The sequence below is a fragment of the Ambystoma mexicanum genome, chromosome 5p (genome assembly GCF_040938575.1).
Source record: "Ambystoma mexicanum isolate Mex_15411 chromosome 5p, UKY_AmexF1_1, whole genome shotgun sequence".
Classification (NCBI taxonomy): Eukaryota; Metazoa; Chordata; class Amphibia; order Caudata; family Ambystomatidae; genus Ambystoma; species Ambystoma mexicanum.
In genome coordinates, this window is record NC_090930.1 from 525,391,657 (window position 1) to 525,415,673 (window position 24,017).

The following is a 24,017-nucleotide window of genomic DNA, read 5'->3' on the forward strand; positions in this document are numbered from 1 at the left end:
TAGGTGACATCCAGGCCCATTCCTGCATACAGCCTTATCTGACTTTTTACAACACAAGAGTGGTGGTGCGGCGCACCCCTCCTTCATGCCAAAGGTTCCGTCTGAATTCCACCTCAACAAGCCTTTGGTGTTTCCTGTTTTTTTTCCAAAACCTTTGTCGCCGGCTGAAATGACTTTGCGCTCGCTGGATGTGGCTCATGCGCTGAAGTTCTATGTGGCACACACAAAGAGTTTCCAGAAGACATCTCAACTGTTTGTGAACGTTGGTTCTGTGAACCATGGGAGGCATTGTCCAAGGCTTCCAACTCAAGGTGGCTATCTGGCTCTATCACACACTTGTCACCGGTTGGCAAACTGACCACTGCCCGGCTGTCCGATAGCCCATTCCATCAGAGTGATCGTTGCGACGACATTCCTGTCTGGTATGCCCCTGCTGGACATCTGCAGGGCTGCTAGGTGGAGGTCCACGCACACTATCACAAGATTCTACTGCATCAACAGGGATTCCAGAGAGGAGTCCAGGGTCGGCCAAGCAGTGCTACGCAACCGGTTCGCTTGAAGTTGAGCCTGTTCTGGAGGTAAGGGTATTAGCTTCTGTTGAGCCTTGCCACCTCCCCTGGTTGTGTAATGCTGTACTGCTATGTATTCTTTATTCATGAGTATGTGAATCCATGCCAGACCCATGCTGGACAACAATACAGGTAAGTAACTTGTTCCTTACTTGATCCCTCAGTCCTGGACTCTGGTGAGGGCACTGTGGGTGAAGATTTCCTGCTTCTGCATGTTCATTTGGATGTCCACAATGTTTTGGCCGGATTTGCACTTCCGAAGACAATGCACTCAATGATGGTCAGGGGTTCCCGGGCATTGGGATTCTGCAGCCTTGGAAAGTCACAGCAAGTCGGTTGTTGCGCCAAAATGAAGCTTGTCTCAAGGTTAGTTGGTCCCACCAACCCAAGGGAGGAAGTATTCCCTAGCGGGTCTTCCCAGTCTGAACGAAAATTGGGTCAGCACAGCTGCAGGGCTTCACCGGGCACTTCACAGTCCAGGAGGGTGCTGCTGGCATCTCGTCTCCTCACGTCGTCTTCGTTGGATGTTGTCCTCCAGTGGGTGGTCGACTCTTCCTCTAGTCCCAAAAGCCTCGCCTTTTAAGCAAATTCCCAAGTCACAGCCCTTGGGCTGTCATTCACCCAGCAGGGTGGCTGTCCTTCTGGACATCCAGCTAGCCAATCGGAACTGGGTTCACTCAGGAACACCTAGAGACAAAGAGGACCTTCCCTCACTTCCTGCCTTTCCAGCCACGCTGGAGCCTGGGCAGGCTTTATGGCTGAAGCGTGACAAAGGCAACATTCGCAAGGACTCAAACCGGATTCAAACAGAGTAAAAGCCCAGAAAGAACTAACTGAGAAGAAATGGCAGAAAAAAGAAGACGGGGGTCATTTTACAGCTGAGGAATTGTCCTACAAATACATGGTACAAAGGTAGTAATAAAAAAAAACACTGCCACCAACCATTCAAGTTAGATAGTGTAACAGAATGTTACATGAGAATTGTGATAAGGAGTTACTAGGTAACCCCCAACACACTCAACATGTGGTGTGTGCGGGACCCACAAAAGAAAAGGTAAGTAAGAGAAGTCATCTCACTATTCTTGTGAACAGTAGTTCACCAAAGAAAATGTATTTAAACATTGAGAGAAGTACAAGGGACTTATCAGTGGCACTGCACAAAACGTGATGTGTGTCACAATGCAAAAAGCATTTGCCTAGGCAGTTTACCAGGCTCCATTAAACATTAAGAAACCAAAAACCCTAGTCCTAAAAACACACAAGGGAGTGGGGGAAAGTCCCACTCACTCGGGAGTAAAAATTAAAAAGCCCTGGGTCCAGCAAGAGCTGGGGGTCTCTAAGGTTAAAGGGAATTGGCACATAAATAATTCTCCCTAACAACCTGCATACTTGATGTAGTCCTCCCACCCCCCATACTATAGGGTGTGGTTCTGCCAAAGAATGCTTCCTTTAACTTGACAATTTGCACTTAATGTAACTAGTTCTGTGATACCTCGGGGTCTTAGGTGCTGCTATAAATGCTACAATAAATAATAAATAAATAGCATTAGCACCTTTCGCTCTGACCGGCACTTCTTCCCTCGTACTTATTGTTACTGCACTTGCACTATTCAAATGCCACAAGGTCTAGTAGGACGTTTTTGTTATTCTTCATCCCTGTGCCCTCACCCCCGCAACCCCTTTGTCGTGTTGCGCCTTGAAACACCAGTTGCTGTATAGGCGCATTCTAAATACCCAATACACAACGGTTGTAGGAAAGCGTCACTCCAAACAGATACAACAAAAAGTAAAATCTTGAGTGAGTGTAGGAAAAGGTTCCACTCAATCAGGATAACTGGTCAAAAAATCCAAGAGTTCGGCAAAAAGTGCTATGGTCTGACGTGGGGAGAAGTATGCACAAAAATGAAATTCTAACTAACACTGTACAAGAAATTCCAAAAACTTGATAATTTGTACTTGTAATCGCATTTTTAGCTATTTGTATAGGAATAAGTAAATTATTGCACTTCATAACCTGCAATTCTTTTTATGATGTTTGGAATTTTTATTTTTAGCTTTCCGTATATAGTGCTCCTCCAACGCAGTCCAGATATATTGAAGAACAGCCTGGCGTTCTGCAGCTGACATTTTCAAGCATACGCAATACAGTCCGTCCGTATGCAGCCTGGTGCAAGGTAGATTACAAATGATATTTTAAAGACTGTTTTCATTTTATTTGTCACTGAAACCACAAATTTGTATGTAATATCGGGATTGTTTTTGAAAATTATGCCCCAATCTCTCTCCAAATAAAACCCAAAACGCAGCTATGGTGTGATAATTTGTGGCAACTTTGTATCTGCGTTAGCTCAGATTTGCATACTGGTTCAAAAGTTTGATTTCTGCAGTTCATTAACCGTATATTGATCCCTCTGGAAACCAACCTATAATTTGAGACATGGCATATATATAGTTGCCAATTTGACTGTCAAAGGCGTTTGTTTTTGGATTGGCCATAATATGCAAAGATTGTTAGACCATCTTTCTACACAATCTACCAAGACTACAACTGCCATTTGGACAGCTGTATTTCTCACGCATGGACCTTTCCTGTCACATTCATTCATCAATAACCTTTGGGATTTTATGTACAGTGTACTGCAATAGATATATTCTTGAACTGTGTGTTTTATATGTGTTTCTTATTTAATGTGGCACTTTAGCATTGGTAATATTTCCAACTCTTTGTATATGTGTGTGCACTCTACATGCACCCGATAAGGGCACAGCATAATTTTCTAAGGATTGGGCTGTGCTCTAGCACCTTGCAGCTTCTCTTGTGCTAGATGGAATTACAACAAACATCAGACTAATGAATGCACACTCACAACTAACCTTGATTATGCAAAGGTCTTGTACTCCAATCTGCGTCATATATGATGTCATGCTATGGGACAAAATATCGAGGGGAGGGATTGGTTAATGGAACATATCTACTTATCGAAAATAAGGATTAGTGTATCATTGGCTACCCCTTATCTGTAGGGCATGCCTTGAACTGCCTCGAAATATGTACCATACTGATTATAACTGACAAACTGTCAGTGGATTGGTCTATGCAACATTGTATGTTAGGTTGTCCCTCATACCCACTGATTGGTTGGCATTCCCACCCAACCTTGGACTTTTGACTCTTTAGCAGCACTTCAGTGAAATGGAATTTAGGTGTTTGATTCCCGTCCGACTATTCCCGTTTTCTCAATTAGTCCCTCACCTCTCATTGGTAGGTCTTAAGCCAAAGTCTTCATTCTGTAGTTGACCTTGCTGTCTGCTCACTGGCCTGGGACATTCAATGTAGTTGAAGCAAACCACTATCTTTGGCTGTGGCTTAAGGAGTAGCCCTTGTCTTCTTTGAAATCGCGTGTTAGCAGACCACAAATTTCAACCTTCTATTTCCTGCTATTTGATTTAATTATCATGGGTGCACTTGCTCCTCTTTGCCTCTAGAGACTTGCTCACTCTCTCATATGAACTTTGTACACTTTTAAATTTACAAACAGTTGGCTCTTGCAGATGTTTTCTTCAATCTGTGAGGAATGTCCCACATTCAGAGCTTATCTATGTAACTCTTTTTGTGCTCTGTGCTTATTCCTTAAAATTGCATTTTTGATTGTGGGCCAACCTTGAGTCCTTGTCGGTTCTGCACACGCGAGTTTAGGAAGTTAGAGAAAGGAACCCTAAGAACGTCGTACGCGTGTGCAAGCGTTGTGACGGTTTTTTCAGGAAGCGGCGATCGTAATGCAGGACTATTGCGTACGTGAAGCGTTGTGACGTTTTTTCAGGAAGCGGCGATCGTAATGCAGGACTATTGCGTACGTGAAGCTTTGTGACGTCCGAGACGTTTTTCCAGGAAGTAACCGTATCGCGGAACTCGTTGCATCTGAGTCAGACTTTTTTTGAGGAATTTAACATCTACAAGCATTGGATTATAGCGTGTGTTGTGTGATCTTGGTTTAAAGGAACAGACTTTCTTCCTGCAACAATTTTTACCAGAAAGAGTATTTTTAAAGAAGCAAATTCAAATGTAATATAGTTTTTGTAAATAAAAAGTGAAATTCTAGAAAGACTATAAGAACTAAACTGAGTTAGATTTTTAAAAAAAATCCTATTTATTCAGCAATAGTAAAAACCAGGAAATTCCCAAATGATTATATTACTACAGTAAAAGAAGAAGAAAGAAAACAATGGTTACAGAATTCAATCCTTCAACTACAAACTAAATAAGCCTATCAGCATCAGTGCATAGGCTACAGGTACTATAAGTAGAGTGGTAGCAATTTAGTAAAATGAGTAATAGTGGAATGATTAGTAATATATATTTATATATATTTGTCTCCTAGATTTCACAGACACTGAGGCGTAAATCCAGCTCCAGAGAACATCAGTGCCAGCCAGTGAAGCTCTGTCTTTTGTTATTTTCTCCTCCATTCCCCTTTCCCCTTGGGTTTGCCAGCTTGGTAGTTTTATCTGTTGAAAGACTGTTGGGCAGGCAGACTGAGGGGGTCTGGTGGGCCAGCATCACTCCTGCAGGAAGATTCAAGACTGGAACTGATAATGCCGTCTGGCCTGTAAAAGCTACTATAAACTCTCCCGCATTCATATAATTTATCACTGGAGTTGAGGACACTATCCCATCATCAGTGAAAGAGATCTTCATGTTAAGCTTTGTCATCAAGTTGTGTCCTAATATGTTAACTGGAATCTGCCTAGAAAATGATGGCATCAACATATTGTGTTCTCCTATAGAAATTGGTAATTCGTCTGTAAAAGGAAGTAAACTTGTTGCCCCATAGAATCCCTGAGCATTCATGGCAATGCCTGACATTGGATATTTTCCCTCGTGCACACTGGAACGAGTTGTTCCACTGTCTACAAGAAATGAGAATGTCTTGCCTCCTATCGTCACCTTGACCCTTGATTCCTCTTAGGGTTCTGGATTTACTGATGTTACTGAAAACATCACCCTGTGGGCTATCCTGTTGTGGGTATACATCTATACCGTCCCTGTGAAAGGATTTCCTCCTACCCCAGTTTTGGTGCAGGTGCTTTCTGAGCTCCTGTAATCGTATTCCATTATGGTACGTTAGCCTGTTGTGTCTGCGCTTGCTAAGTTTGTACCTGCTGTGTCTGCCTAGGCACATACTGTGGTTGTCCTTGCAGTGCTTGCATTTGAACTTCTGCTTGTGTCTGCTGTGGTTGCAGCGCATATATCTGAGTTTGTGTGTGATCTTGGGCATAACACTCCTGCGGTTCTATATTTTGCGGAGCATATCTCACCCCTTGAGCTCCCTTGGAGCTTACCAGTTAGGTTACATGCCTCCTCTGCTTCTGCATGTTCTGGCCATGTGCCCTAACCTCCCACAGATCCAACATTGATGCGGCTGTCCGCCATTAAATCCTCCTCTTCTCTGAGGGTTTTGAAATCCACCTACGCCTCCTCTAGGATAATTCCCTCTTGGCCCCAAATTATACGAACCCTGAACCAGGTGGAATGCTATGTTATTTTGCTGCCCTGGTTGTATTTCTTGTCACCACACCTTCATTGCTTGTCAATACTGCTCCCTCGATGGCTTTTGCTTTTTTCTGAACTAACTCAGTCTCTTCCCGCTTTCTTCCCTCATCTTATTTCTTATTCTTCTCGTGCAATAATCAGCAATAATGCATGAAAGTCAATTGTATTTCTGCCCATGGCTCTGCTTCCTTTCCCACCTGTTTCTTTAGTTGCCGTTGCACTGGCTTGGGCAGTACCTGACACAAAATGTGGTAAAATAATGCCACTGTTCTATACCACGGTACTCTTTTCTCCAGACACCCTAACTATTGAATATGTTGAATAAAAGCAATAGGGGCTTCATTCTCTCCCATTTTGCACCCATATCTGATGTATCGGCATGTTGTACTCGGTGCTCGCCATACATCTGTTCTGCAATTATTAAAAGGCGCTCCATCGTGGGTCGTGTTTTGTGCAGTCACACTCGGATAGCCTGCTCTTTTCAAAATGTTGTCTGCTTTCTCTCCTAAAATGGCTGCTAGCAGGCCTTTTATGTCGCCTATGGCTAACATGATTCCTGATGTCCTCTTCTCTAACTCATAAATCAATTTTCCCACAACGGAAGTTAAACTTGGTACTTCACATTTTATATTCTCTATCGATCTGTGGCCATGGCATATATTGCGGTCGTCCTTCCCTTTCTCTAATAAAGGGTATTATCCTTGGCCGTAATTATTCCTGCCCACACTTTGTGTTTTCCAGGTGGGGCTTGTCTCGCCCATTCGTCTCCGTCCTGCTAATGCCCTTAATCTCCTTAAATAAGGCAATGATACATCCTCTGAACTGCACGATCCGTCTTGTGGTCGATCAGCATATAATGTTGATTCTGGTGTGCTCTCTTTGGGGGTCTTCTAAATCTGACAATTGTACCCCTTTATGCTTGATTCTTTTGAGAATCAGCATGCTCCCTTCACGCTCTCTCGTTTTCTTCTCTTTCTACGTCTGACATATCAAGATCTAATTAGGGGTGTCACGGTGTTAGATTTTTGACGGTACAATAACCTTCTTGCCAAATGACGGTATATCATGGTTATCGCGGTATAGTAGGAGGAGTTAACTAATTTTAACAAATATTTTCTAAAAGGTCATAAATTGTCAGATTCATCATCACAAACAAAACGAGGGCCAGAATTGGGCTTTTCAACATACTTTCCACTGAAATGCCACCCCTTGCTTCCACCAAACACAAACACACGTGTGGAGAGGAGGAGGGGGGGAGCCCTGCTGCGACTGGCAAAGCAAACTGAATAGCGTTTCTTAAGTGGTTATTTAGGCTTTTAGCTCCCCCACTGGCTACTGGTGAAGATGAACATGTTGCCATCTTGATAACCTACATGCCACAGATCAATGGAGTTTGATGGTAGTATATGTTCTCTCCCTCTCTCCTTCTCTCCCTCTCTCCTTCTCTCCCTCTTTCCCTCTCTCCCTCTAGTTTACTTCAGGGCCAAAAGGTGTTCAGTAATCACAGACATGTTACCCTTTGGTATGGCAGCAGGGAATACCCACATAGATTAGTACATTTCGCAGTGTGACTTATTATATGTAAATTCAATGATGGAACCAGGGACATCCCCCATCTTCATATGTTTAGAAAACGTTATCCATTATATATATATGTAAACCCCAAAGCCGCCAACCCAAAGTCCCGGGAGGATAGCTCAGCGGCAACGTGCGTGCCTTGGAAGCAAGACGGCACGAAGCAACACAGGTTCGATTTCCCTGGGTCAGCGCTTAGAAACCTCTGGGTGTTTAAGCGTGTTATAAATACACAAATTACACAACTAAATAAACAATTTCTTTAACACCGCCTTGATGCCCGCAGGCTGTGTGAAAAAGAAAGTAAACCCTTTTCCTTCTTGGCACTGTATTTATTCTTCCTATTGCTAACATATTGATTTTGTGTCAGGCACGTGTGGTTTATGGAATGGCATTAAAAACTGCTGAAACTACTTGGCAGACGGCATATCCAACAGTGCAAGACCAAGACTGTGCAGCACTTGCTAACTGCAGCCTTTCCAAATCAGATTGAAAAGCACACTTAACGGTATGAACGGTATACCGGTATAAACCATGTGACGGTCATTATTGTTCAATTAAGTGGTTCACGGTATCTTTAACGGTATACCATAATACCGTTACATCCCTAGATCTAATCTACTTGTTATAGTCTTTTATGATGTCATCCGATCTTCCTCCCATTTCCTTCGATAAGGGCCCTTCTATATTCTCTTGGGTTTTATATCCTTCCTTATCCCTTATTTGCATATTTAAAGTCCCAAGACTTTCCCTAAATCCCTTGTTGCTCACTACAGGGCTGTTGTGAGCCTCTCTCATCCTCAGATCGCTCTTGTGCCTCGATCAGCATGATGCTTCAATGACAGATATTCTATTTCACCATCTCTCAATCCCCTAAGTCTATTAATTTCTTCTTCCCTTTTCCTTATTTACTTCAATTCCTCTTCCTCTCTCCTTCTTTGCAACTTCTTTGCAACCTACATACTTTCATTCTTTGTGCTTCTATCTCCTCTGGTTTCTTCTCTTATAGCCTTTCCTTTTCTTGCCTTGTACTTTCTTTGTTCTTCCTTTTCGTTTGCATTCTCTGTCCTATATTCTCTCCTTTCTTCTTGTTTCTCTCCTCTTTCTCAACCCAGCAATGCCTTTATCCTCTAACGTTAATATTTGTCTTCCCATACGTTAATTATGTACGAATGCTAGTCCCTTAGCCTTGTCATTTACTTCTTTCTGCTTCCTTGTTTCTTCCTCCATCTCTATCTATTTGCCTTGTCTGTCGTTTCTCATCACACTTTTTACTTCCATCACATGTTAAAATATATTTCTGTTTTCTGTATTGGATCTCTTCCCTATTGTCCTTTATTATGAACAGGGGGCTCATATGCTGGGTTAATGTACCCCGCTGCTGCTTTCAATTCCTTTAAAGGATAAAATCCCTTCTCTTCTGTATCTACACTCTTGTTTTCCAGAGAGAAAAGGGGAGCCGAGGGCGTTGCATCCTCCCCTTTATTCTGATTAAGCATCCACTCCTTCTCGGCTGGATCTTCTTTCTCACTCTGATACATTTTCCATGACTCTGATACATTTTCCATAACTCTAAAACCATTTCTGAATATTTTTCCCCTTCTAAGTGGCATGCAAATATGCCCTCATATGCTGCAATATTGTTTTTGACAGCGACCCCTCTTGAGGCCACGGCATGAGTATCTTATTGGTCGTGCCTCGAATCCATTCCTAATGATAATTTCCTTATTTTGGCTGTATTATCTTGGCAGTGTCCTACACAGATGTAAAAGAGGAGTGTCTCCCATAATGGCGAGTCGATCTCGACTGCCGATACTTACCCAATGTTTTATCCGGTTCTTTATTTTATCAAATGTACCACGTTGGTCAATTTGAGCAGGCACCATTAATTGCCGCATTTTTATCCGAAATCAAGAATTATTTTGTTTTATTCACTTTTATGTAACTCTGTTCTTTTTATTTCTTCGTTTACACTTTATCTAGTTTTATTATTGATATTTTAAGAGTCTCTCCTTTAGTTATTTCCTAATTGTTACCCTCCTGATTAGTTGTTTTTGACCAAGAGAATACTTCCAAAGGTTAGAACAAGTTATACTAGTCAACTAAAGTGTCCCCAACTTTCGGAATGCTTGCACAAGCAATGGCAAAGCCAAAGTGTTTTAAACTTAGCAAAGGTTTTAAAGGGAGTTTAGGGACATTGTAAGTCACCCCCCATACTCCTGTTTCTTCACAGGACTTGGCAGGTCGGCGGAAGAAGGTCTTAGGTCACTTTTCCCGCCATCAGACTCAACCCTTGATTCACAGGGGCTGCAGGTTCAAGCAGATGTCCAGTCAGTGTCTTTGGCTGGTGCAAGGACTCTCGTGGAAGAATGCAGCAAATACAATGCAGGACCCCTCCTCAGGACCGGTCTCTACTTATGTGAGCCGTTTCAGACGGTGGACACCGCAGCACGGCGACGCAAAGGGACTCATTTGTCAAGGTCAGACTTTCCCTCCTATCACAGGTCCCCTTGACTTTAGGACTCTGAAATTTTGCTGAGGTAATTCTTGTAGGACAAGCTCAGGATCCCTCAAGGACAAGCTGAGGATCCCCCAAGTTCCAGGCCTCAACACGTAACAGATGTCGGCAGCACGGTAGCCCAAACTCAGAGCTGGTCAGCCGCAGGGCATTCACGGGGCACTTCTGGTACTGAGCAGATGTCGGGAATGGATGTTCCCTCCACTACAAGGGTTGCAGCTCCCTCGCAGGACTGTTGAAGGTCGACAGAAAAACAGGGCTCTTCCAGGACAGCAGCAGAAGTTGGTTGCCAGGCTTCCTTCAGGCGGGTCACTGGTCTCCTCACAGGTCTCACAGCTGGACAGAAGACTTTTCTCCTTCAGGTTTCTCCAGGATCTCTTCAGAGTGGGTGCAGGAGTTTGCTTTTTATGCCAAAAGCCAGCTAAGAGCATAAACTCCCAATAGCAGAACTAGCCATCGAGACCACTGGCGGGAACACTCATGCATAACACACACACACTGAAACCGGTTTTGCGGATTGGGACCAGACAGTCCCAGCCCACATCTGACCAGCAAACACACATAGCTCTCCAGTAGCCCTCCAAAAGCTTCTGCTTTCCCGGGCACTGGAAGTTCATATAAGATTTTCATGGCCTTGCAGGCCAGGAAGAAGGCTAAAAGACAAGATGGCCAAAGGACGAGCGAAAACCCTAGTGGTATGGCCATGTTTGGTCACTAACCACAGTTAATAGCCAAACGCGGTATAACTCTCACAAAAAGCACCAAAAATAAGTAAGTCACTGCTGCCACCTGCTTGTCCGTTTAGCACACCTAGAGTAACCAAAAATCCTCAGTGTTAGTCTAGGGCGAAAATAAAGTGTACTGTATTGTAAGATGCATTGTACAATGATAAAGTTACAGCAAGTGATAACAAGTTACTAAAAGTAGTAACCAAGTAACTTGACTAAGGGAAATCATGTTTCCCAGTACTGACAACGGAAGGACATTTATTTATTCGAATTTTTAAAGCGCACATCACAGGGGCATTGTGGCGCTGTTACAGATAAAACATTAAGCTGGTTATAGTGGAAGGAAGATGGTTACAGGATAATGTATACAGATGCTTAGTATTTACAGACACATTTCGTAGCAGAACGTATGAGCGAGTGTAGCTGACAGAGGGATGGCTAATTGAATAGTGTAGTTTTGAAGGATTTGCGAAAGGAGTACGAGGGCAGTTTAGTTATTTACATGACATGACATGTCGGTTTCCCCATGACAGATGAGCAAAAGACAGTGGTAGTGAAGCTTAAGGCTTCACTGCAAAAAGTACAGGTTAGGATCAAAAATAAAAGCAAAATGTGTGGGGTCTAGAAAAAAGGAAGGAAAGGTGCAGTAAAAAGAAATCTTTCCTAACAATATCCAATCAAGGTTCTAGGTTCTGCCTGTAGGATAGCTTGGGGACAAGGCGCTTGACAACACTGTACAGCCTGAATTCGATACCTGGTCCCGCTCTTAGAGTGATTGAAATTAGCATTTATTTTTAATAAAGTATATCTACTTAATTAAACACACAGTTAGTGTTTAACTAACAGTGTGTTAAATTTATAATTTAACTAAGTACTCTCCCACCCACACTGGAAAACATTAATTTCCCACACTTCATTAATTAGTCCAGGCTAGAAGCCTCAAGGATTGACATCCGGATCGATCAGTGCTGAATGAGATATTCTTCTCTGGATCTTTCTGACAACCAAACCACCTTAGCCCCTGGTCTAGCTAGATCCATGCCGCCAGAGGTTCCAGTTTCCTTGAGAAAAGAAAAGTAGACAAATGGGCGTAAAAAAGATTTTTTAAATTTATTTCTTTTTTAAATATTTTGATTTATCACGTATTACATATTACTGGCTCTACCGACAAACGTTCTAGAAATAGATGCTCATAATTTAGCAACATGTTCGGCCACCACCAACAGCTCCTGCCCCTGAGGTGAAACCTCCAGTACATCATAAGGATTTCTCACATTGCGTTTACTGCATAGGTGTCACATGGAGCCAGTTTGGTTCCCATCGTCTAGCTCCCCTTAACTGCAAATGGCCAAACTCTTTGATCTCCATGCTTAAGAATGACTTTGATAGGTAGAGCACGCATACTTAAAGGATCAACTCCCCTGAGCTATAACTGCTGTGTGAGCCATCCTAAAATCGCCTGTTGATGATCCCGCTTGATTTCAACTAGCAAAAAGGACAGCCATCCTTGAGTATATCTGGAACGCATTACCTTGATAAACTCAAATAATAGATCACTAGTATCTGTATCCTTCCATTCTGCAGCTGTCATGGCTCAAAGTTCTGCTCTTCTACTTCCCTAAACTTGCATTCACGACACAGCCTACTCTCATCACCCCATATGGTACTGCCGATTGGAGACTCGACTGGCACCCACGCCCCATTGTTTCCTCTGCTGCTGAACAGATGTTGCAGTTTCATCTCCCCTGACCCATTAATTTCTCAGGGGTCTTCAGCTCCCCCGGCTTATTGAGCTATCAAGTGCACTTCACCACTTAGCGTATTTATTTATTTTTTCATTTATAACGCACACAAAACCAAGAGGCATCGAGGCACGGTTACAGGGCCAATTAGCCTTTGATAGGAGGTGCATACAGAAATGTGGTTATACCTCAGATAACAGTAAAGCAAACATGTTGTACTTATGTATTGGGTAATAAGCAGGCGTGCAGGCAGATTGTGATGAATTCTGGTCAAGACCTGATAGTGTCAGTGTATATCCACGATGGTGGTGAGTGTGGGGCAGATCATGGGGGGGGGGGAGGTGCACGTTAAGTAAACCGACAGGTTTTAAGCACTTTGCGGAACGCCCAGTAAGATTCTTTAGTGCATCTGGTAAATCATTCCATTGCTTGACTGTAATGGACAGGAAGCTGGAGCCGTCTTCCTTGGACCGTTTTACTCTAGGTTGGACTAGCCGGTGGGCGTATAGTGTTCTGGTAGGCCTGGATGAGACGGATGTGGCGAATTACTAGGGCAAGTATGGTGGGGCGGATTTGGATATGTGGCTCTTCTAGACCATTCAGCACTCCTAAACCAGTCCGATTTCCAAGGTCATTCTGAACACCCGCTGCTATTGCTGTTGCCACCATTTGCCCCTTCAGGCTGATTTACACCAGCCTTTTACCTGTCTTGGTGTTGAATTCTGTTGTAGTGGTTAAACCCCATTGCAGTATTTGTTGCATTTATTTTTTCTTTTCTTAGTTTTATGATCTGCCCTAGTGAAATCTGCATGTGTGTAGCTCCAGGGCTTTAAATGTTCCAGTGGATGTTTTGGAAAATGTGCAGTTCTACACCCCTTAAGCAACTTCACAACTGCTTGCATTCATGATGACTGACATCCCTGATGCTCTCTCATGTTTCTCTGTAGGTGAATGCTTGCAGGATCTATTCAATGAGTTAGCAGCTAATCATTTATCTGCACATGGAACAGCTATCCCTTGACCGAACCCTGTGATCATGACAGATCCCCTTTCCTCTTTCTGTTTGCTGCTCCCATTAATTCTTCTATTGGGCTTCTCCTTCTACACAGCAGTCGGGGAACAATCTGCCCATTGAGATGTAGTGCGAACCAGGGACAGAGCTATGATGTGATTAAAGGCTTCTCTCGTTGGTTGGGAGGCTGACCTTGGCTGTTGGGAGGGAGTTCTGGGGATCCCACCCACTACCTCCTCCAGGTACCTCACAGCACTAGCCCCAGGGCACTGATGGTTTGGCTTTCCTAGTCCTGGAGTCATCCTTTGCTCTTGGCTCAGGGTCAGGATGCAGACTTTATCATGTATTCTTCCCCTTTCTTTGTGGTTCTCCCTTGTTTTATTCCTTCCCTGAAAAGGCAAAGACAGGTAATTTGCAGGAAAGGTATATGGTGCCTGTACGTTCCAGATCTCTACTATCATGTGAGCTTCTGGAAGTTCTTGATATCTTTACTGCCAGGGTCTGTTCTTCTTTTTTTATTTTTTCTTTTTTACTGAGTTTTCATGTATAACATAAACTTGACGATCTATCCCCCCGCTTCCCCACTCTGCCAACACCATCCCACTCTTTGCCTTAAGCTCTCCTTCCCTCCCCAGTAAACAGGTTTTGCCATTGTTCGACAATTTTCAGGATATGCTCAATAATTGTAATTCTCCTGTACAGTCTTGCTCCACAATGTATCCATGTAAAAAGTCCAAAACTGAAAATCTTGTTTGCTTCCCTTGAATCGCATATGTGACCCATTCCAAGGACATAAAATTTCAGAGTTTGTGGTGCCAGTCTCTGATATGCAGGGGGTCTTTGGATTTCCAATTATAAGCTATCACAAGCAGTGCTGCCATCTGGAGGATATAATATGCCTTCCTTCTTTGTTTCGGCCATTGTCTAGTGATGCCAAGAAGGCTTTCACCTACGAGTCACTCTAATTTTAATATAAACATATCCTGAATATTTCTATTAACTTCTTCACAGAGCGGTTGTAATTTAGGGCAAGACCACCAGATGTCTAACCAGTACCCCTTCCCTCCACAATCTCTCCAACAGGAGTCGCAGAGGTTCGGTGTCATCTTGTGTAAGCCTCATCAAGGGATGGGCAGATACCCTCTTCTTTTTTAACGTGGGGGCCTGACTCGCACGGGTTCAATTCATATATGTACGAACAGAAATGAGTCAAGGCTACCTCTCCCTTTGACACTGGGTAAATGTTGACAAAGAACTACATGTAATTAAGGAATTTTTCCATTAGCTGAATTTGATCACACTATTGTAACACAAAAGCAGTTAAAACAAAGTTTATTCTATAATTTCAACATAAAAAATAAAAATAGACATCTGCATATGACTGACGTAGTCAGTTATTATTTCAAGACAATACTAGATCAGTGAGGTTAGTAAACAAAGTGTTTATGTGCTGCATATATATTCATGGCTCAGTTGAGAATGGTGTCAGGGCTCTCTGTGCAGCAGATCTATTTGAAGGGGCCATAAACCAGTAACGAGCCTGAAAATATTGGTATCTCTGATTCTCCTGAAGCCTTAATTCCTCCTTGCATAAGTTAAATGATTTGATATTGTCCCCCAAAAACATATCGTGAAATTTCGTACATCCTGACGTTTTCCAGTGTCAAAAGGAATTGGCATCTAGACCTGGGGTAAATTGCGGTTTCACAAAGAGCGGGGTAGAAGGGAAGGGAAGGGAAATGTTGTGATATGGTGGTGTCAAATTGCTTGGTCCTATGAGCCTTGAACTACTTTAGTAATCACGCCGAGGTGTGTGTTTCGCGTGGCCTATCTGGTTTCGGTAGCCTTAGGTTCTCCCCCATTCTGGGGCCCACCACTGCCTTTTCCATCTGCCCCCATCTCCTATTTGGGTCTTCCCCAAACCCGTTTTTCATCACTCGCAACTGAGCTGCCCGGTAATATTCCTGCACATTTGGGAGACCTGCTCCCAACCCCCGCTGTTTGGAGGAAGCATTAAGGTTTCAACGCCACATGATAGAGGTGACTAATTCTAGTCATCTCCCCTTGATGTTACTAAATACCCGCACCCTTCCTGCCCATGCTGATGAAATATGGTCTCTTCTATCAGACCGCCGCCCTGCCTTGCTATGCCTGACAGAGACATGGTGACAGGCGACTTCTGCTCCTTCTCTTGTTCAGGCAATTCCTTCTGGTTACTGTATCATACAGGAGGATCGACAACCTCCCCACCATTGTGGTGGGATTGCTGTCATCCACAGAGCTGACCTTACACTCACCCAGCTTGATTGCCCCCACAACCTGACCATGAAAGCCCTCCTTTTTAGGTGTGTTATCTCCCCTGTGATGACATGCCACTTTCTGCTTATTTACCGCACTCCGGGCCCTCAGAGTAACTTCCTTGAAAGCTTCCCTGACTTAATGGCTGACCTCCAGGTGCAATACACTCATCTGGTAGCTCTGGGAGACTTCAATGTGAAATGTAGTCAACCCAGACCTCCTGCTTTTAACTTATTGTTTGACAGCCTATCTGATCTTGAGATACATCGGCTTGTGGAAAGTCCTACGCATAAGCTGTGCAACGAGCTAGACCTGATTTTTCCAAAGGAATCTCTTCTGACGGTGCAGTCAGTAGGACCTATATTATGGTCTGACCACCTTTTGGTATTCTGCACGCTTGAGACAGTGGGGTTGCAACCAAAGATCCCTGCGGCCAGAATCTGGCAGCGCTCTTGGCATTCTGCAGATACCCAAAGTTTGGTCTCCTCTGTTAATGGTAAGTGTAGGTCAGCGCCTGCGGCCTTGCGCTCTCTTCTTTCACAGGCACTATTGGAGGCTGCTAATGTGGTGACGCCCCTGCGATTAGTTCAACCTAGCAGATTGCCCTCAGAGCCCTGGTTCTCGGATCACTTAAAGGCTGCCCGACTTAAATTAAGAAAGGCTCAGAGAAAAAATGGCGCAAGGCCTATGACTCCATCCAAAAAAAAAGCAATATAAGGCCTGCTCAGCTGAATACTCGGCAGCCATTAAAGCAGCCAAAGCATCTTACATAACTACACAATTTGAGTCCTCATTATGCCAACCCAGAGCACTCTTTTCTGCAGTTAAGTCTCTCTCCTCTTCAGAAAAATTGACTCCCAAGGTCATTCCCACTAAGGCATTGCGCGATGCCCAATCGCAGTACTTTATTATGAAGATCAATACTATTTGCCATAACATTTCTATGTCGGTTCCGTGTCTCCCCTTAGTGAGAATCATTACACTCACTCTGTGGGTTCAGCTAGCTTGGTGCGCTGGTCTGTTTTCCCCAGGTTCTCTGAGGAGACAGTACTGGGTGCCATCCAAAAAATGTAATCCTTCTCCCCCTCTGATTCTGTCCCCCTGACGGTTATGAAACAGATCTCCCTGGACCTCCTCACGGAGATCGCGGCAGCTATTAATAACTCATGTCAGTTGGAGTTGGTTCCGCAGCAATTAAATGCTGCCAGGGGGATTCCTCTTCTGAAGAAACCCTCCTTGGATTCTGCTGTATTGTACGATTTCTGCCCTATTTAGCTCCTTCCTTTTCTTTCAAAGCTTTTAGAATCACTGGTGTCACCTCTGCTCTCTACGTTTCTTGAATCCTCGCATCTCCTTGATTCTGCTCAATCTGGATTTCGGCCTGGCAGAGGCACGGAGAGTGTCTTGGTTGCCGTCTAGGATGACATGGCCAGGCTAGTAAGCGCAGGTGGAGTGGGTGCCCTCATTTTGCTAGATCTATCAGCGGCATTCAACATTGTCGACCACACCATCCTGCTGTCCCGTCTTGCCCAGATGGGAATATATGGGCAGGTAATAGCCTGGTTCACTTAATACCTGGCGGTTCGTACCCAGGCCCTTTCTATGCCCCCTTTTCTTTCTGTTCCCTGTCATTTTAGTGTAATAGTCACCCCAAGAATTTGAATTCCCTTAGGGACCCAGCAGAGTTGTGTCGACTCTTTGGCTTTTCCCAAATCATCTTGTTCGACCGACGAGTTTAAAATGTTATATTTTGTAACATTGATTTTTAGTCCGGTTGACCGCGCCAAACCTTTCTAATTCATGAGGTGCTGCTGGGAGCAAGATAACGGGTTAGTAACTGTTAGCAGCATGTCATCAGCATAGGCCATCAGTTTGTGGGTATTGCCTCCGAATGGTATTCCCTCAATTGCCTCTGATTGACGCAGTTGTGATAGCAGAGTTTTTATGTGTAGCGCGTAAAGGAGAGGGGGCATCACTGTTTCGTGCTCCTTTGAAGGAAGACCGAGAGATATAGGTGAACATTTATTAATAGTCTTGCCGTGGGGTTGATATTGTTGGCTTGGATCATGGCATAAATTTGTGGCTAAAGCCCGTTGCTTGGAGGGTATTGAAAAGAAAAGACCACTGAACCCTGTTAAATGCTTTTTCTGCGTCGAGCGACACAAATACCCCTGCATCCCCTTTCTTTCCCACTTTCTCCAGTAGATGGCACGCTTTCCTCATGTTATCATGGGTTTGGCGATTTATAATAAACCCCGTCTGGTCAGGGTGAATTCATGTGGGCATTACATTTTCTAACTGGTTCGCAAGAGTTTTTGTGTAGATCTTTGCATCTATGTTCATAAGCGCGATTGGGCTATACGAACCACATTTATCTGGATCTTTCCCTGGTTGAGGGAAGAGAAATATCTTGGCTTCTTCCATGGAAGGGGTTATTTTCCCGGCAGTGCCTAACGAGTTGAAGAAGTTTGTCAATTTGGGCACTATGGTCGCACAGAATATTTTATAGAAGGAGGCTGGGTATCCATTCGGGCCCAGCGATGTATTCACTGGCAGGTTCAGTATCACATGAAGAACCTACTCCCAGGAAATATCTCTCTAATTTCTCCCTGTCCGACGGGGGAATCGCATTTAATGGAATTGTCTGTAGGTACTTGTGTGGAGAAATTTGGTCAGGGTGATCCGACTTATACAGAGCAGAGTATTAAGACTGGAATTGAGCAGCAATGTTTTCTGTCGTCTTCACCCGATTCCCTGTCTGGTCCTCCATCCCCAGTATTATTTTGTCCACGTGTTTCTGTTTGAGTTGCCTTGCTAACAGCCTAGCTGCTTTGTTTGCCATAATATAATGCTTCTGCTTTAGATACATTAGGCTTATTTCAGCTTTTTTCATATGGATGAGGTCCAATTTACTTTTAGCGTTCCTATATAACTTGTGGAGACCCGTACTGGGGTCTGTCTCCATCTGTTTTAGTGTGTCTTTAACTTCTGTTTCTAGGTCTTAGTTCAGTCTTTCTTAGGAGGAAACTTCAATGTGCTTCAGTTGCTATGATCTCCCCTCTCAGTGTAGCTCTAAAGCGCCCCAGCCAAGTGTTAAAGTAATCTACGATTTTTCATTTGAAATCGTCGCAGATGACCTGGTCTGTCAGTAGTGCCCTAGGGAATGTCCAGCTCTATTATTTGTGTTGCAATCTGGGGAGTTTAAGGTCAAGCGTCAATGGGGTATGGTCCGAGATTGTGATTGTATGAGTATCTGTGTTCAATTTTTTCCATCAACGTGGTTGAGGCCCAGAAGTAGTGAATTGTAGTGAGTGTAAACTATTTCCTTACCGTTCAAAGTGGTCCAGACATCACTGAGCGTCAATTGTTAAAATTTAGATTTATGGGCATGTGTTAGCCACGGTTGAGCGTATTTTAATTGGGAGATTCTATCCCTAAAGGGATCCCATGCGATGTTTAGATCTCCCATCAAAATTATTTCAGTTTTTCTAAAAAGTTCTAGCCTCGAGAGGACTGATTTGAGAAACCTCTCTTGGCCTGAATTTGGGGCGTATATAGATACCAATTTTGGGGTTAAAGCTCTGAGTTGTATCAGGGGGAAGAGATAGCGTCCCTCTTTGTCGGCATTAGTCTTCAAGATGGATACCTGGATGCCTGCCCTAAAGGCGAGAAGAACCCCTGCTGTCTTCCTCTTGGCGTTTGCTTGTATAATTGTTGGGTAGTGTCTTATCTTTAGCGTGTAATGGTCTTGGGTTCTGACATGCTTTTCTTGTAGTGCGGAGTGATGTGTGGAAAGAAGCTTTCTAATTTCCTCCTTTAGACAGGGGCATTTAGGCACCTAAGGCACTGTAACCTAATCCCTTTTGTGGAGTTCACGCTTAGAGTAACCTAATCATAGGCATAATTTTGCCAGCTTTTGGTAGATCCCTGTGTACTACCCTATACCCCCCTCCCCAAATGTTCTGCTCAATTTCCTACTATTCCCTCCCCCCTCAACCCCCAACAAAAACATACCCCCCACCCCCTCAGTAAACCGATTTTCCCAAAAACAAATGTCTGGCACGGCCCTGGCAAACGTGACATTCTGGGAAAATTAGTTAAACGACTCAAAAGTATTACCACAAAATAAACTGGTGCTGTGTTTGGCCTACACCCTTTTTGTTTCCGTAGAGAAAAATGTGCTTCGATTGAACACCTGTAGCATGAAAACTACTTGATGGATTTGCACCAAATAAGAAACAACTTGAGCACAAAGCATCGCAGAGATTTCGTTCCTTGGTTTGGTGTGAACCCATCCAGTAGTGTTTAAAACGTGATGGACAAAGGGATGACCCTGGCCCTAAAGAAAACTCCATTGGTGATTCGCAGTACTCAGGCTTTTCTGAAGGGAAAATCCACCCCATTTTTTGCTTGATACAAGCATTTACTGCGGTAAACTTCTGGCAACTGAAAACAAAAAGGGCTCAAAACAATATTTGGAGGAGGAAAATGGGCGAATTCACACCAGATCAGGACAACATTGGTAGTTGGAGAGTTTGGGTATAGACCCCATTTTGAGGCAGATAGTTTTTAGGGGAATACCCTGCGAATGTCACAAGATGCAGTCAAACAAAATGTCAGGGCAACTCGTGTGTGAAAGTGGATAGTAGTTGAGGGTTGGGGGGATATACAGTGGAGGCTGGGGTGGTGGGACCAAGAAAAGAGCAAAGGAGCACATTGAGAGCAACTCTCCTCCTAAACACGCAGGTCATCACATGGCCCTTGGTGCCACCTGACTCGCTAGACGCCACCCCACACTCTCCTCCCCGCCACTCGGTACAGCTGTACCCCACTTCCTCTTTATATCTGTTATGTTACCTCGGAAAAAATTGCTCAGTTATGCATCTGTACTGTTCTATACCTCTGTAAAACGCTCTTACTTCTCGAAGCTAGGTCAGCGCTTATTAAATACCATAATATTAATAACAGTGGCAATGGGGGTGGCTTTTACATTTTCAGGTGTTTTTCCATTACTGAGGTGATCAGCAAACTCTGCATTTCTAAGGTAATACAAATAGGTGTGAAGGTGACCGCAGTATGTTTCTGTGGGAATTTCTCATGGAAAACTACTGCGGATACAAAAGGAAGGAGGGGGAATATCGGACACTAGGCGGGCCATGGGCCATGGCCAAAGTGTGACACACTTTTTGACTAATTGGCGCAACATGGTAGCGGCTACGGCAAAAAAGGCCATGGCCAGTGTTATCTGCTTAGTTACTAGGCAGTGGGATGTGGGGCCAAAGGTGTGTATGCTGGAGCCACTGGCCATGGACAAAGGCGATTGCGAGTGGGGCACATTTTTGTTTTTGTTTTTAAACTTATTGGTGCAACATTATCAGTGGCTATGGCCAAAGATCATGGCCAGTGATCCCCGGAGTAGATATAGCATAACAAAATCCCTGAAATTCAGTGAAAAAACTTTTTTAGGTCAAATGATCCGACAAATGCAATGAAATTAGGTAGGTGTGGGAAGTGACAACAATCTTAACCTCAAGTCTTCTCCTGCCCCCGGCAACCCTTCCTTCCCCGACCCTGTTGCTAGGCCATAAACATCTAACTGATGTCCCTTTAACAAAGTTTTTTTTACTGAATTTCATAGGTTTTTAATAGCGCAACTTAACCATAACCTCCCTTTATCAAATTTTATTTGACTGAATATACATATTCATAGTGTGAATTTGATAGATGTTTACTAGGATTCCCTTACTTTATAAACATGTAACATAGAACATACTGAACCCCCCTGCTAGTGATTTTGATGTCCTCGGACTATGCGTATGTCCACGGACGGACGCGGACAACATCAACACTACCCAAAACCTCAGGGGGTATCTTAAATTGTTCTATCATGCCATATAAACACTGAACAAGTTCAAAAAGCAGCACATAAACACATTATGTAATAATAAATAAGAAGTGGAACCTATATATGTTACCAGCCTACCAGTTAACGTGCGTATCTTGCCCTTTTACGCATGTAAATATGGCAAATACGGACCATTTAATTTTGTACTGGGTACCGTGTAGGCTTTGATTTATTCATTAAAAAAACATACTTTCCACCACTAGATGGCAATGTAGCATTTCTTTTGTCAGCAGCATAGCCTTCTTATGCATGATGGTGAATTTCCAACTGAAAGACCAAATCTGTGACAGCTAAGCGAGCAACACAATAAAGCACGCACCGTTTTAAAATGTGTTCATACCCATAACGTATGTGTTGGATAAGTTTTACTCTCTTGCAGAGGAGAAAACTAATTTTTACTCTCTTGAAATTGCATTTACGTTCTAATTTGAAAAATCATGCGTAAAATACTCCCACCTCAAAATCTTATCTGGAGCACTGTATGTTACACATCACACGTCCATTTAAATAGCATATGTACTAAAATGGAATATACCAAAACAAAAAAGATATGCTTCCAACATAATTACCTCACAGAAACTGCACAGCTAGGAGCAACAGCAGAGCTACACAACAGTAAGAACACAACTTACCAGAAACTAGTAAGTAAACTTCATTTTTCTTATATATTTCTAAACTTTCTGTATTTGGTACACTAAAAGTAATATATTTTATTTTACACAGAAATGTCCAGTACTTTGAAATGGCTTGAGGAACATTTCCCACGTGAGGAAATGTCTGAAGACAGTGATACTAATGGTAGAACTTCTCTATATAAGCAAATTAATAATCATTGATTTGTGTACTTAACATAAATGTATTTTTTAACAGACCATTCAAACATTGAAAATAATACAGAAAAAGAGACATTAGAAAATACTCTGCAGCACATGGAACAAAAAATGGACATGCTTATGGAAAATGTCAATCTTTTGAAACTTTTTGTGGAGAACCACATAAAAGAAAAAAATAAATATCATTGTCCCACATGCACCTGTTCCCACCCCCCTCTCCATGTCCCAGTTAACTATCCCCAAACCCTCAATACCAAGAAAAACGTTTTGATGAGACTTCCATCCCTTCACCCCCTTTCCCATCCATCCTCTCCAAACCCCTAATTCCCCTGTATGTGGGTCAGTTTCTGCTTCCCCGTCTTTCATAAATTTTATATCTGTATATAATAAAAAACTATTATGTGTGTTTTAATTCAGTCCTCTGTGTCTTATTTTTTTTTAAAAAGGAAGTTAAGGTGTCCGCGGACAGCACGCCTGTCTGGGATGTCCGTAATTAGCCAAAATGGGGGTGTCCTAAGGACACTATACCTGTCCGTACTGTCCGCAAGCAAGATGGAATTGTTCTTAGAACACACTCAGTTCCGGGATGTCCGTAATTGCCAAAATGGAGGTGTCCTAAGGACACTATACCTGTCCGTACTGTCCGCAGGCAAGATGGATCTGTTCTTAGAATACACTTGGTGTCCTGAATGTCCGCAATTAACCAAAATGGAGGTGTCCTAATGACACTATACCTGTCCGTACTGCCGCTAGCAACATGGAACTGTTCTTAGAACATACTCGGTGTCCGGAATGTCTGCAATGAACCCAAATGGAGGTGTCCTAAGGACTCTATACTCTATAGAACATCTACGCACATGTGCACCACACCAATAAGACCTACGAACATCGCGCCCGTCCGTAACTGTCAGTCTCACATGTGTCGCACTTTTAATAAGTTTGAGGACCTGAACACTGTCCGTAGAACACCCGCGTGCATGCGCACAACTGTTCCCCTTGCATTTGGTGTCCTGCGGACACCCGTTCCCTTTGCAGACGTGTTCGCGATATCATCATGTGACCGCACCCACGCTGACCGTGTGTCCTGATTTGTGGACACTGTCCGGGTCCCCGAACAAAATAAAAGTACTTTTTTTAGACAATCCAAAGTATTCTACGGTAAAAATTCACCATTGCACATGTTCCAGACAATGACCCTGGCTTTCTACATAACTTTCTGGAACTTTCTGAGCCTTTTTGGGGTGTCTGTCTGTCCGCGGACAGCGCGGCTGTCTGCGGAGTGCACA

At 43.4% G+C, this 24,017-nt stretch overlaps 1 protein-coding gene across 3 annotated transcripts in view; it reads left to right on the forward strand.

The window, feature by feature from the left end:
* The window catches only part of APOOL (apolipoprotein O like), a 464,407-nt gene that overhangs the window by 148,906 nt on the left and 291,484 nt on the right, over positions 1–24,017 (forward strand). For all 3 annotated transcript variants that reach the window (XM_069612925.1, XM_069612926.1, XM_069612927.1), the window contains one exon: positions 2,624–2,743. In XM_069612925.1, the coding sequence (XP_069469026.1) occupies positions 2,624–2,743 (120 nt within the window). The remainder of the gene's footprint in view (positions 1–2,623; positions 2,744–24,017) is intronic.